The 15999-nt window shown below is 44.4% G+C and overlaps 1 protein-coding gene across 1 annotated transcript; it reads right to left on the minus strand.

Annotated features, from left to right (window-relative positions):
- Nucleotides 1–5195: 5195 nt before the first annotated feature.
- LOC111601027 (protein rhomboid) lies at nt 5196–7885 on the minus strand. The gene is made up of 3 exons (XM_023317436.2): nt 7643–7885; nt 5860–6244; nt 5196–5801 (listed from the first exon to the last, which is right to left on the minus strand). Exons 1-3 carry the CDS (start codon nt 7883–7885, stop codon nt 5485–5487), a joined length of 945 nt encoding a protein of 314 aa, XP_023173204.2. The 3' UTR covers nt 5196–5484.
- Between the last annotated feature and the right edge of the window lie 8114 nt (nt 7886–15999).

Raw genomic sequence — 15999 nt, forward strand, 5'->3', positions numbered from 1 at the left:
TCTAAGTGTCGCTGCAACATATTAGCTGAGGCAAGTAGTTGGTAGCTGAGTTTCAATTTGAACTCTCAATGAATTTGAATTTCAGTTGGTGCAACTTCAACTTCGTGTCAGATTCTATTAGTGCTGAGTTGTAGTTATTAGAGTATTCAATATTCGCTTGAGTTCGTTACTCAGCTCTAGGCGTGGGTTGTCTACTGGATGCTGCTGCTGCTGCTGTGGCTTTTGCGTCTGTCCGTTGTCTGACTTTGTGGTGGGTGCAGCCAGCAGAATCGAGTCAGTTTTGTGGATTATCCTTTGTTACGCATCGACAAGCAGCCAGCGAGGAACATGAAACGCTTCTTGTTCCAGCAACTCCTGACTTCGTGCTGCTCCTGTTGCAGTGGCTGTTGCCGTTGCCGTTGCCGTTGTTGTTGGTGCAGTTGTTCAGCAGAAGCCACGCACTTTGCCGAAAATCGAGGCTTAATTGCAAACATTTGCTGTTCAAGTGAAGTCTGATTGCTGCTCCTGCTGATGCACTCTCTCAGCTGCTGCCGCGTTAATTGGGCTGGCGAACATTTGCGCCCTGGCACTTTGATGCCTTGCCGATGATACTCCATGCCCCAACACACACACACACACACAGTCGGACACACAAACACACACATGTATAGAGCGACGACATGCAACTGCCGCAGACAGCAACTGTGGGGCAGGCAACACCGAAAATTTGCATTTCAAGCAGGCCGCGATTTATGACCAGGACCACAAGAGCGCCTGTGACGAATCCAATTATGAGGCGCAGCCAGCTGCCAACTGTCCAATGAGCCATGTGTCGAGTGTCGGACGCTGAATGCCGAGTGCCATGTGCCTGATCCGATAATGTGCCATCAAATGGCCATAAATAAAACTCACAATACGGATTAAGCGTTTTGTTAACAGATTTATATTGAGCTGAGTTATGGAGGCCACCGAGCTCTCAGCCAAAATATCGAAAAGACGAGACATGTTGGCAGCTTTAATGAGATGCATGGAGTGCTAATTGCTGATTGCTAATTGGTAATTGGTAATTGGTAATTGGAAAATGGAAATCGCTGAGTGTTTGAGGGCGGAATATTATATTGCAAAATACATATATGAAATATCTCTCTTCTATGCAATTCTCAAACTTAGTTTCTTCAGCTCTTTCTCTCTCCCTCTATTTCTCTCTCTATGTCCCTTATTATCTCTTTCCCTTTCTTTCTCTCTCTAATTCTCTTACCCTTCCCTCCTCTGTTTCATATGATATTAATCAGAATATGCGAAACAGTTTCATAATTTCATAATGGAATTTCTATTAATGAAGAAGCCTATTATGTAATATCTCCAACAGAAACAATTTCAGATAAGCAGAATGACGCAATATAAGTCTTCCAAAATTCCGGTCGTTCTCTCTATTTAAGACTCCATCTGTTTTTGAATCGAGTATTTGGCAATTATTAAAAGAGTTGTCCCTGTAATACTTTTTGTGCTGTCAGTTCCGAGAGCCGGCAGAGCTATTGGCTTGATGTCGGAGGGGTGTGGGCTCATAATGTCTGATCGGAAATTACAGCCACCGAAAAATGCGGCAAGTGCAGCCATGTGATAAAAACTTAACTTGCAGTTGCCCGCGGGCGAGTCCAAAAACCAAATTGAGGCAGCGCTGCTGAGGCTGAGGCTGCTGCTGCTGAAGAAGCACTCAAGGATCATCCTGAACGTGTCGATCGTCAGCGTCAGCGACAGCAGCATAAAAAAGGCTACCAAACAAATTGACGAGTGGCAGCCGCGTGCTGAGCGCCCATTACGTGGCTCCAGACCCAGAACCAGCCCCCAAAACCCTGGGCTGAGCGTCGAATTAAGCAAATTACGGTGCTCGGCGATCGACGAACGACGATCGAAGATCGAAGATCGGTGATCATTGATCGTAGCCCCTCTGAACTTCAAAGTTCATTGCTTGAACAAGGGCTGAGGGCGAGGTGGGCCAGGGAGCAGCTGCCGCAGCAATTTGCCTTAATGCCAAGGATTAAGATGGCTCCAAATGAGCCCGGATGCCAAACTGCAAACTGCAAACTGCAAACTGTTGATTCTTTTCTTTTTTTTTGTTCACCCAACGACTGTTTAAATTTGCGCATGTAAATTTCAGTTCCTCGGCCATAAAAGTGCCGTCTGTTGATTGGGGCATTTGAGTAGAAGCAGCTGAAGAGAGCGACACGAGAAATAAGTTACTTAGGAGAGAGTCTTTGGGATGAGGTTTGAGTTGATTCGATTAACCAAGGAATACGGAAATATTACTACTATAATATAGATCGATACATTGAGCCGTCAACTGGGATATCATAGAACATAAATGTAATATCAGTTACTCAAAAATATCATTAAAATACTTAAAATGTGGTCTTTGAGCTTTAATTTCTTCACCTGTCCGATGCCTTTACCTCTTATGCTTGGAAAGGGCATCTGCCAGTCAGTTAGTCCTTGCTTATGTAAGCAGCCGCTTGCTTTTTGCTGGCTTCTCACATTTGTGGGTCTTGTGAAATATTTTTTGAATGCAGATTTTTCACTTAAAATTATTTCAATTACGCGAAGTGCAGCGAGTCCAAGCGCAAGTCCAAGACCAAGAGGCCGAAACGAGACGCCAGATGAAAGCCAAGTGCAAGACCGAGACTGAGGCCAAGACCAAGACCAAGAGCAAGAGGAAGTCCAATGCTGATTCGTAGCATTTTTGTTTGCTGTTTTTGTCGTCATTTGGCAGCTGGTGCCGCCGCTGCAGTTGTCGTTGTCATCCGCGGTCGCTCGGCCTGCTGCAAGTAGATTAAATGCCACGACGCTTTTCGTCTGGCTACCCAGAACCGCAAACAGACAAACTTGGTCAATTATTTTCAACGGCGAACACAAATTATTGATGCAGCAGCCAGTGAAAGCAATCAGAGGGAGCTGGAGACGCACGGGGAGAGGAGTCGAGCTTGAGCTGGCCCTGGCATATGTGGTCTACACCGAGCTCATCAATCTGAAGACGATGTCGAGACAATGGCCAGGACGCGCCACCACAAAGGTCTTCATTAAATTAGTGAAATGAGCACGTAGCTGCAGTTGCAATCCAGAATGGGGATGAGCCAAGATGTGGCATGGCTGAGCCTGTGGATGGTGCTGCCACAGCATTTAATGTCACAAATATTTTGTTGTCAAATGTCGCCACTGGTCGTCGTGGCTGTCAAGCGCAGCAGAACCAGCTCACCTGGTGATGACTTAACGAGGATTTAAACGTGCCCAGCCAGCAACTGATTCGATCCGATCCGATATGCTTCGATGCTATGCGATGCGATTCGATCCTCTGCTTCTGTGTGTTGCAAGCTGCAAGCTGCAAGCTGCACAGGTTGCATATAAAAATCGCATTCAGTTTGCTAAATTGGCTCCGCTCGCTGGTGGGTCGATTGGGGATTGAACCATCAATGTCTCGTCAACGCTGCTGCTCCTTGTGGGCGGCAGGAGGTGGAGGAGGGCGCAGCTGATATTGTTGTTGCTGCAGCAGCAGAAATCGAATGCGCCACCAAATTGCAGCAACGAGTTATTAAATTTCAGCGCAAATACGGTCAGAGAAGCGTTTACAATTTCGGCTTGAATACCCTGGAATATGACTGCGAGTGGCTGCTTGAGCTTTGAAATGTGTTTAACTGTGTTAAGTGTGAGAATAACTTGAAAGATCTATTCAAAAATTTGTGGTAAATGTGTGAGTTCATATTGAATATCATAAATAATTATTTCAATATTATTCTATATTATACAGGGTATTCACACTTTTAACTTATCTAATCTAATCTGTTTTTATTCGTTCAGCATTGATTCTATCTTCGTATAACTCACTCTTCTAGTAATGCAGCAGCTTTTTCAACGTTCTTTAGTGATTCTTGCTGCATTTCTACATAATCTCGAGCACTTACTCATGCTAGAGGGTATCAGCTCTTTGAGCACTCTCATGGTTTGGTTTTCTGTTTTGACTTAGCAAACTGCGACACGAAACCGAAACCCAAAACAAAAGCCAACCGCTGCCACTACGTCCCCCCTTTCAAGCCCCCTTCGAATCGAGCTAAGGCCCTGGTGCCTAATTAGGCCAATTCTCGATGAGGCAATGCCAACAAACAAAATCGAGCGGCTAATTTTTTGTTTGTTATTTACTTTTCGTTTGCCAATTGTGAATTGCATTTTGTTCTCGCTGTTGTTGTTACCGCTGGCACATGCTGAATACCACACAGGCACACACACATGAATGTTTGTGTATGCCTTCATATTGAACTCATAAATTGTCCAACAAAACGCCAAGTGTACTTGGTCAGAAGTCATGCAGTCGTCAAATTTTGCAGCTGATTTGCTTGAGCTCTTATTAGACGATCGATAATCAAGTGCAATTGCTTTTTATATGATAAATTGGTATATATTAAAGGCAATATACCATATCAGAGCAATACTAAATGGATAAACCTACATTTTATTATAAATACTTTCGTTTAGATTTCAACTTTGACTTACTCACCCAGTTTCCACTTATCAGAGTGATTCTGCAAAAATGTATACACATATTTTCCCAGAAGTTTTTTGAATTTTTGCATCTTGTGATTTTCTTAAAATCGGGGCCATAAATTTTTACATAGATCTTTAGGTAATAACAAGTAATTTCAATTCCAATTTCATCTTTAACAAGTCTATAAAACTGATAAATGCTCAAGTAGAACTTTTTGTAAATATTTGTTTTTGTTTTTGTTTTATATTTCCACAAAGAGCTCGTTTAAAACAGATTTTGTAGCAATAGTTGTATAAACGAGGGCAGTCTGAGAAGTATAGATATCTAGTTATCGAAATAAAGTAATTTTTATACCAAGAAACAGTTGGCTTTCTGAAAGTGCATATAACAGGCTGAAGGAGGCACGGCAGAGTCCAAATTATATCGCTTAAGTGCTTCGAATCAGAGTTTCCATAGCTCATAGATCGTAGATCATATGGCAACCCTAGAAAAACTCCTTAAATTTAATTTGTTTTCGATAAAATTTTGATTTATTTTGAAACTCATTTGCATATGGAATTTGTAGTTTAGTTAGCCTAGCTAAAACTTACTCAAGAGCTCATTCGATTTGATAGTTCTATATATTATCTGATAAATATAGTTTATATATAGGATGCATAGCACTAGGATCTTGTCTTAAGCGGCATTGTTTGAAGTCTCCGAAGTGAGCCTCGCTCCGTTAGCAATTGAGAGTTTCGTTCCTCAATCTCCTTTTTGGCATTTACATAAGATAGTTAGTTAGCTTCTCTTTCGATCCTTCTTGTCCTTTGAGCGCACTTGTCGGGGCAAGTTCTTTGAGATATATATGTTAGATGTATATTCTTTGAGCACGTTGTCCTGGAATGCATTATGAACTAATGACTAGTCTATTATTTAGATATGAGTAGAGTTGGAGGCTCGACGGCGCGACTGGGTTCAGTCTTTGGACGTGGCTGTCAACGTTCCATGCCCAGATCGAGCAGATGCTGTTTGAGCACCTCGCCCTCCTCCTCGGCCAGCAGCTGGGCCGTGACAGTGTTGATCAGATTGAAGGTCAGGGCAAAGCCACTGAACGTTGTCCACACGCCCAGTGCCAGCCAGCGCAGCAGACGCGGACGTAAGCTTCCATCCAGCTGCCGCAGCACACAGAGGCCGATGCTAAGGCCGGCTAGGGCGCCCGTCATGTGGGCTATGTAGGAGACGGAGATGTTGGGCGTTAGCTCCGTCAGCGCCAACTGTCGGCAGTAGAGCGTGTAGGCCAGATCGCAGGAGACTGGGGAGGAGCATGAGCGAAGCTGAATGGCGATTAGGCAGAGGAGGGAGAAACTCACCAAAGATAAGCACAGCGAGCAGCTGAGCGAAGCCTTGACGCATGTGGCCGAAATTGAGGAGCAGGTTAGCCAACTGGGCAGCTAGAAGAGCATAGACACCGCCACTGGCGCCCACCAGGTACACAGTGGAGTCCACAACGCTGGTGCCCAACGATCCAGCCAGCACGCCAGCCAGATAGATCACAGCCGTGCGTCCCGAGCCATGGAGCAGCTCCAGCGGCAGGCCATAGACCAGCTGGGTAAGCACATTGAAGCCCAGATGCAGCCAGCTGGCATGCAGCAAGGCGTAGGAGACGAAGCGCCACAGTTGCAAACGGCGATCCGGACGATAGATGAGCAACGAATCCTCCGGCGGAACAGCACCAACGTACACAAAGACAAGAATCTGCTGGAGTGAAGTTGATTAAGATATTGCTTAAAGGTTCGATGCGAAGGGCTTAGCTTGGCAGCTAAGTCTAGTCAAGGGTGACAGCCATAAAGCCATCACAATGTAAGCCATTTTTTATGTCGACCCTGCACGGCGCCAGGAAAAGCCAAAGCGGAGGAAAAGCCAGGCGAAGCAACCCTCGGGCTATGTATGATGCAGCCGAGGCGAACGAGACTGGCAGCAGACAGCGGCGAGACGTCGCCAATGCCAGGGCAAATTTCATTCTCTGTTTCTCTTTCAGTCTTTCACTCTTTCTCGCTCTATGTATGCTTCTTGTGGCTGGCGGCGTCCAGTCTGCAGAGCCAGACACTAATACAGACGCAGAAAGTATTTGGCTTTTCGCACGCACTCCCCAAACGTTGGTCTCCGGCTTCTGTTGATGTATCCTTGCCCAGCCCGGAAGCCAAATGGCATTTGCAAATGCCGCTTGCCACTCGCTTTGCGGCCAGCCGGGCAATTTATGTGCCACACAACTCGACTCTGTCCAGCTCACGCAGACACATGTGAGGGGTGTGGGGCATTAAAAATGGAATTGCAAGTGGCAAGGTAGGAAGTGGGAAGTGGGAAGTGGGCAATGGGAAATGAGAAGTGGAAGATGGGGCAATGGATTGGGCACGCAGCCCAACGGGGAGAGCTGAAATATGATCAGGAGAGCTGTTATTGCTTGGCTCCGGGACACCCACATGGATCCACTAGAGCAGCAACCCCAGGCGGCAGCAGCAGCGCAATAACTTGAGATGTTGGCCGAATAAAGGGCACGCAGCACCAGAAACTAGGGCTAGGGGGCTGGCTCAAATCAACAACAGCTGCTACGCCGGCCACGGGGTCAGAGGTCACTGAGTGTGGCACATAAGCGTCTTTAGTACAGCTCTGAATGTAAATTAAATTTAGATGCCGAAACTAGAGGAGACGCTATGAAAGGAATGGATTACATAGAACCAAATGTGATTTCGAAATATATTGCTTAAGCTATTGAATTCATTGTCTCAGTTAAGAGAGCTGAGAGCAAATGGAAACTCCAATGAAATAATCAATACGGAATGCAGATTTAATGAAAACATGAAGTTATTAACACAGTTAAATATTAACTGCTTCAGTTGAAGTTATGCAAACGTAAACGTATTGGTAGAGTCGCCCACCCTGAACTTCCTTCGAGCTAATGTCGAAAGGATTTTCATTTATTTGGGTTCTTGGCTGCACTTGTGACAGCAATTAAATGCGCCCCGATTGGAGTTTTACCTCGTGTTGTGCACGCCGTCATGGCAACCCGGTGCTTTTATTTGAACCAACCCTTGGGTCGCGACATGGCGTATATTTGCATGGGGAGTGGTCAAGTGGTCGGCCAGGTCAACCTACCTCCAGCAGCGAGACTAACACAATGAAGCAAGGCGCTTGTCTGGCTGCCAACTGCGGCTGCTTCGATATCTCTTGCTTTGCGTCTGTCTCGTCTGGCAACTTCTTGAGTTGGGGCTGCTGCATCAGCTGGTCGAGACAGACACCCAGCACCAGGCCGGTGCTGCTGCTGTTACTGTTGCTGTTGCTGTTGCTGCGTGGCTGCGACGGCGGCATCTGCAACACTGTGGCAGAGGAGAGAAGCATTTCCAATGTGTTGCCGGCGCTGCGGCGTCTATTTTTGGGGCGTCTGCCTTGTGACGGTGCCCCACTTAGCGGCTGTCATGTTGTTGCCGGCGCGAGGAATTTCGTCTGGCCCGCTGTCGGCCCTGCAAAGAGACACCGAAACAAAGAGAGTGAGTCATACATGTAAGAGAGAGAGAGAGAGGGCAGATTGCAATAGGCTAGCCAAATTAGCTCAAGGTTGTCTGTCCGACAATTTCCACGTTCCTTTTTCTGGCCGCTGCGACAACTGCAGCGCAATTTCTCTTGACTTGATTTGGCGCCAGCAAACTCAATGAGCCACGCCTACCAAACCCCACCCCTACCAGTGCCCTAGTCCTCCAAATATCGCTTGTAATGTCACCAGACGGCAATAAAATAGTCGGAATTTATTTCTCTCGCCTAGACAGCGCTTTTTTCGCCAAACAAATTTATTTCCGCCGCTAAATTCGAGCTGCCAGAGCCAGTGAACGAAACTTCTTAGCGAAACCAAATATATTTTCTTTTGCTAAGTCATCTAGCTAGACGCTCCATGAAATTCAAGCAAATATATCCCAGTGCAAAAATCTGTGGATTACTAGTGGAGTATGAGGAACGAGGTATAAGGTATGAGGTATGAGGTAAGGGGTAAGAGGTATGATGTACGAGGTAAGCGGTAAGCGGTAAGAGGTATGAGGTATGAGGTATGAGGTATGAGGTATGAGGTATGAGGTATGAGGTATGAGGTATGAGGTATGAGGTATGAGGTATGAGGTATGAGGTATGAGGTACGAGGTATAAGGTATGAGGTATGAGGTAAGAGGTAAGAGGTATGAGAGTATAGGAAATAGATTCTAGGGTCAAGGTAATAGGGTATATTGTATTGATAGAGTACAGGAGTCAGAGAAACTTATCTCTAACTATACATTCAGTCATGCTTTTATGAGTTAACAAATGCAAGCAGAAATAGGACATACGACATAGGAAATCGATAAAAAATTAGTTCATTGATAAAGCCAAGAGAGAAAATTAAGGTTTACCTGTCCTAGGGAGAAAGATACAAAGTGGAAGTTGTTGCTGTTGCTTGCTTCCATTTGTATTTGAACTCAGTTCAGTTTGTGTTTGCTGATTGCGAATTGCAATCGTAATCGCAATCGCAATCGCAGTCCTGGCCAAGGCGGTTTATAGTTGGTCTGTGGCAGCTTTAGTGTCCTGAGTCGTATTGGCCATGGCGTGTTGCCCTTGGTAATGAGTTTTAATGGTGATTACCTTTTGGGGCAGGCGAAACAAAAGTCAAACGAGGGCCGGGGCAGGATACGAGTTCGAACAGTAAGCTCTGGGGCGCCTCTGCCAACTGGCAAGCTCTGGCAGCACACTTTCTTGCAAACGAGTTTTGCGAAACGGAAATGCTGCGTTTCCCATCTTCGATCAGGATGCAATGCCACAAACCGGTTGACCAGAGCACAGCTCAGGTAGGGGAGAGGGGCACAGGATGGCTTTGTGAACTAACAATAATGAGCGCACGCCAAAAACTGTACATATATGGACAGGTGTGGGCATGTCCTTAAAGTCCTTAAACATAATTTCTTGTTTCGTAAGCGTTTCAGCTTTTGTTGTTCTTTGTTGTTTCGTTGTCGTTGTCGTTGTCGTTGCTTGTGTTGGTTGGCCTTCGCACGCAAGTTATGCGCCGCTGTGCCCATTCAGGACACGCACATATCCTTGAGCCAACTCAAACGTGAGCAGGCTGCGACTCGAGACTCAACACTCGAGTCTCGTCTCGGTGCCGAGAATCGAACTTGCTGGCGTCTCCGTGTAATGTATGCATATGTATGTATGAGTGGATTATGCAAGCATTCGGACTCACAGGACGACCTCCTTAAAAGTGCCGACTGCCACTACCTCGCCCCACTCCGCCGACACTTGATTCAGCTTTGAGTTTGTATTTGTGTTTGTATTTGCATTAGCAAATATTTAATTTGCATAATGTTGACTCTCAGAGTGAGTGTGTACATGGCTGTGTGTGTGTGTGTGTTGTGTTTGCATTATTTCCATTTGTATTTATCAAATATGCGTGCTTTACAGGTTTTTATTATATTCCATTTATTGATTCATGGGTAAATAAATAAATTGATTAAAAAAATAGTCTGTGAGCATTTTCAACTGTTTTCATAGATAGTTTATTAACCTGGCTATTATTCATTGTTTATCTATAGTAAAAAACTAAACTGACCATAATTAAATTAAATTGTAATTTATAAATAAATAAGGCCAAGTTATTCAACAAAAAAGTAGCCATCTGACCTTATCATATTTTTGATTAATAAACCTGTTTTAAAGCGAATTTGTGGCAGATATTTAATGTGCCACAACGTTGTAAATTGCTTCATTTAAAATGGATATAGCGCTATTAACTCTGATTGATATTCTATTGTTCCATATTGCAATCAAACTATCGCATAATAATTTAACTTCTCTTTATTTACCAAAAAATATATTTTCCGAAATTATATCTTCCGAAGCTTTCATAACTTAGATACTGAAGAGTCCGTCTTAAGACTCCCTTACAAAAGAAGGCTTATAACTTTTAACAGTCTGCAATTCTATAATAGCCCAGCTATGCTATGCCGTTTAACAGCGCTGTTAAGTAACATTTGTTAAGCTCTTATGACTTTGCAGAAGTTTTGCAGTGCCCAAAACTTTGGTCATATGTATTTGACATACATGAAAAGAAGTTACTTCGAGATAACTTTTTGCACATGCAGCGAATGTGAATGCGTTTTAAATATTTCATGGAAAGAAAATATAAGTTGCAAAAGGCTGAAAGAGAGGCAGCGACGAGAGGGAAGGGACAAAATGTATTCAAGTGAAATGTGTTAAATAAAATTTTAATTACCAGCACTGCGGGTAAGCCAAGCAAGAGGAGGAGCCAGAGAGAGGGAGAGAGAGGGGAACAAGTTAAACAAAGAAAAGTTGTGAGAGTGAGAAAGAGAAATGTACACATTAATAATTATGACTGGGCTTAAATGTTAGTTGTGAGAAACTTGTGAAAAGTGAAGAAAGAATGCAGATAAAAAAGGCGAAAAATAAAATAAAATAAAATAAAGGCAAGTTGGCAGCACTCGAAGCGACCTTGGCTGTGTGGGTGGGTTGGGTGTGAGTACAATGAAAGTTGCAACAACAACTGCATGTGGAAACACATTAACAACAATGACGGGAAAACTGTTAAGAAAAACTATATAATTGAAAAGAAAAACATGCAGACATATGCGAGAGGCTCAAAGAGAAAGAAAATAGACTTTTGCTGCCTCGGGCAGTTTTCACTTTTTACACACACACAGACAGTATTAACATTAACAATAACATTAACATTAAATTTGCAAGTTATTTTTTGCTTTGGCGTGCGCACTTAAAACATAGTGTTGGGAAACGCTGAATGTTAGGGAAAAAGTTATGAAACGAACTGGGGATGAGCTGCCTGACTGTGCACTTCACTTCACTTTACAAAGAAAGTCGCGCGGTAGGGCCAGCTATTCATAAAGACTGAAGCAGAGAGGTAGAGGGAGAGGGAGAGGGTGGGATAGGAGGAGCAGGGCTCAGTGCCCAAAGTCTTTGCTCATTTCACAATAAAATTCGGGCAATTGAAACGAATGCGATTAAAAGCCGCATGTCATGCGACTGAGTGGGGGGGAGGGAAAAAGAGAGAAGCTGGACAGAGGGAAGGCGCGAGAGGTAAGCTGCGGCTGCGACTGTGGCGCAAATGGAGCATCGCGATAGAGGCCTCAGCTGAGAGGGGGCGAGCTGGGGTTTTAGGAAATGGGGCTCAACTGCAGCGGCCCACGCGAGTTCATTTCCATTTAGGTTGCATGCCACGCCAACGTCTCGCGAATGAAGAGTGCTGAGTGTGTGTGTGTGGCGGAGGCGGGGGCACAGCAAACTCGAATCTCGACTTTTGCCTGCTTTCAATTTAATTGTAATTTCTTTTGTGTTTATTGCGTTTGCCCGCTGCTGCTTACGTTTTAATTTCATTAACTTGTGTTTACTGTGTGAAACACTTGCCCAGCCACATGCCCCTACCCAACCTGCCTCTCTACCTCCCTCCCTCCCTCTCTCTCTCTCTGTTGGCTAGCCGTAAAATTTTTGGACATTAAACTTAACCTAGAAGCAAGCGCTTGTAAGTTGTGTATCTGTGCCAGCGATTTCAACAGAAGCTGTTCTTGCTCTTTGATGAACCTCAGATACTCGCACTTGCAACGGAACCAGATGCTCCATTGGTCACATTGGGCAATCGCGTGGTCCACAAATGTGCCGCAGCTCCGCAGTTGATAGTCAAAATTCTGCCCGTAAAGTGAATGTAAAAGACCAATTAAGCGGAGGCTCGTGCGGCATAGATTTATCATAAACGAAATACACAAATTCCCATTCTTGATATCGAGATCCAGTTCCTGTCTGCAACTGCTTATTGATTCCCATATAGTATTTAATAAGCAGTAATTAATATGTAATTATGTAAGAACAAGCACTGGCCATACCATGAATCGAACAAGAGTCCTTGCGTAATCAATGCGATTACAAGCAGTGATAATCATGCAGAGCGACTTAGCTTATGTCATAAATAAAGTTAAGTGAATATGTGAGACACAAAGTTCTGCATGACCGGAATTGAACCCGCGTCCTTGTGTTTGATTGACTGCCTTAAAATATTCAAGAATTTATGATCGATTTTCAAACATGTGGACAAAAAAGTTGTTCGCAGCGGCAAACAAGCCAGGACCTTGGACACGACTATCGATTAACGCCGCTTATCGATTAACTTATTTGACTTCTCTTTCGCATAGAACCGCGGCCTAACGGCTGCCGGGTATCCTGGCAAATGCCTAAAGATCAACTCGCGTGGGCGGAAAAATAATCGCATAAAAATCCAAAAATATCAAAAGATGCATATAAAATGCAAATTTAGCTTTTGCTTAGGTGCTTTATAGAAAGCATAAAACTGCGCAGAGCGAGAACTGACTTAAGTCGAATTATACACGTATTTGTGTTGAATACTTCTACGACTTCGCGTCAATGCACAAATCAGTTAGCGTCCGGCAGCAGGCAGTTGTCGAGACATAATAACTGGCAGGCCAGAAGGTGGAAACAGAGGTAGAAATAACAACAACAACAACAGCAGCAGCAGCAACACAGACAAGCGACATCGACACCTGACCACGCGACGCTGATTGTTGTTGTTGCTGTTGTTAGTGGTTGGTTGGTTGGCGGCGGGTTGGTTAGTTGGTGTTACCTAAACAAGTGCAGCGCGTATCCATGTTTATTTTACGGTTCAACGATTATTGCCAGTTATTGTCTAATGGCAACCTAAAAGGGGGACGACTGTCAGCCAAGCAGCCAAGCAGCCAGGCAGCCAGACAGCTACCCAAACTGCCGCAGCAGTGTAAAAAGCAAAGCAAAATCGCCAAAAGCAACAGACTGAGAGGGGCGACCGACACAGAGAGAGAGCGCGAGATAGAAAAAGAGTGGGTTATGCAGCTGGAAGCAGAGGCAGAAGCAGAGGCATTTGGTCAGGCAAGCACAGCGCTAGGTGTTACTAGACTCTTGATTGTCGTTGTTGTTGCAACCACCGCATTGCTGAGTGTATTTGTGTTGGCTGTTGTTGTGGTCTCCGGTCTCTGGTCTCTGCACTCGCTATCAATATTTCAAACACGTTCCAAAACTTTGGCCTTTTTTCAGGCAGAGCTCAGCAGCTACTCCTCTCTCTCTCTCTGTCGCTGCCAACAAAAACGGAAGTTCACACGGAAATATATAGGGAAAAACAACAGATATTTATATATATATGAAATGAAATGAGAAAACGACACCCAAACGAAAATAAAACAACACCAAAGCATACAAACATCATGTTTATAGTAAGAAAAAACAACAAAATTACAACAAATATGAAAATGAATCACGCAACATCAGATGGGAAACAGCTGAGGGGGAAAGAGGCGTTAGGCGGTAGGCGGTAGCCGGTAGGCGTGGCACTGGACAGCTGCAAGGGAAATGCAAATGGAACTTTCAGTTGAATTAAAACTAAATATTTCGATTATGCCATAAATCGATGGCACCACTCTGAAAACAGTGATTATATATATGTGTGTAGGGTATATATGTGACGAAATGGTCGGAAGAGATAGCAACACTATCAGAAATATGCATAGAATGTGTACACTAATCGAAAGAGTTGACTACAAAGTGCGGGCTGGCTGATTTTCATACTTTGACAAGAACTTTACTTTGCAGATTAAATAGTCTAAAAGCTGTTAAAGTCTAAGGCTAGCAAGAGTGGGTAATGCCCGACTAGAAGATACCCTGACGTCCCGAATATATGATTTGCCATGGCTTGTCTAAGAATTTTTGAACTTTGACAGAGTGTGTACTTGAATTGGGTCCAGGCACAGTTGGCGCAAGGCCACAAGACGGGGCAACAACACAGCCCAAGGCGAATAAAAAGCACAGTGGGTGGCAGGGGGAAGTCGAGGGGGTCTACTCTAGAGGGCCGCTTTGACATATCAATAAATTTAAGAGGCAAACGATTAATGTGCGCACATATAACTTATGTATAAATATATATATTTATATATATAATTCACATATATGCGTAGCATAGAGGACCACTTCTTGGACTAGATTCTGGGCCTGTTGTCTGGCACGCAGATGGCACTGAAATCTAGTTGATCTGGTGGGCACTTGATTTATGGGCTGCCTCGGCTGCTGGGCAAGTGCTCAAACTGGATTATATGAAATTTCTCTGGACTGATCTAATAAAGCTTAAGAAATTGCGGCACGAACATGAACTTGATAATTAACTTCAAAACGCGACTGCATGCAAAAGATACAAATGCACAGATACACAGCTACAGCTACAGATACAGATACGCTGATTGACAGATACGTTTGCAGGCAGCCAGCCAGCCAGGCGAATGTGCGCCAATTGCCGCTGATTGTCGAGCGTGGCAATTTAAAGCAAAAGCCATCAATTAACCCGCTTTCCAAGCAGCAGCAGATGCAGATGCAAAAGTATCTCAGATGAGCTGCCATCGAACGGTTAACAAGATGCAACGATTTGCACGTAGTTCCGTTAGCTAATTGGTCTATAAGTGCAAGACCCCTCGCTCACTCTCTCACTCTCTCAGTCTGCTTCAGCTCACATGAAGCATTTTAGGAAGCATTTGACGGAAGCCACGCAATGAGGAAGCTGCAAGTGGACCATGAGTCAGGAAGGCGGGAGGCAGTTGGCTGGTTCCTGCCGAGCGCCATGAATAATTAATTTATAATTTTTCTCATTGTAAATCATAACAATTAATGTTTAACCTGAAGTGCGCAGCGAGCAGGCGCAGCGGCCGAAGCAAATGTGAAGCTGACCAACTACAAAATCAACATCAAAAGGCAATTATGCGACCAGGTCGGTTCAAAGCCGAGTTTACTGTGAAAAACAACTGAAAGAATGTTCAAGAAAACAACAAGAAAATGAGGAATGGGGGGAAATGCAAGCAGCTAGAACAATTCGCACGATAATGGAAATGAAAATGGCATGAAAAGGCTTTTGTCTGCCCTCAAAAGAACAAGAACAAGAGACAAGACTCAAAGCACAGCAGTGGGAGAGGAGGACAGAGCAACAGGAAAAGCTTAGGGAAATCCCAGGGGAAAGAGCTAGTTCAACAAGTGCGAGCGACCGCTGGAATGCGTGAATTATTTGTGGGTAAAAAGTTCAGGCACAAATTTAAGTTGAGGCAACAGTGATAGATGCCAACGAAACTATTTGCCTAGACTCGACTAGACTGAAGGCCTGCTTAGACTATAAATAAGAGTAAACGTTCTTAATGAAGTCGTGGACTCAGAGCGGACTGCTGACTGCGTTCTTCTTGAGCTGAGACCAATGAAACTACAGCTTCAATAAGATCTTATAGAAAGTATCTCAAGCCAAAGCCATGGCTGGCAATTGGGCGCTCGTTCAGCCCCAACTTTCATTTGCTGGGAAAATTGTTGGCTTAGAAAAGCAAATGGGTTCATTAATGGGTTCAATAGCTGCAAAATGTGTGTAAATGTATCTCAGTCTAGTCTCGGCCAGCGCTCGCACATTG

Source organism: Drosophila hydei, unplaced genomic scaffold (assembly GCF_003285905.1).
Source record: "Drosophila hydei strain 15085-1641.00,03,60 unplaced genomic scaffold, DhydRS2 tig00008140-arrow-arrow-pilon, whole genome shotgun sequence".
In the NCBI taxonomy this organism is placed as follows: domain Eukaryota; kingdom Metazoa; phylum Arthropoda; class Insecta; order Diptera; family Drosophilidae; genus Drosophila; species Drosophila hydei.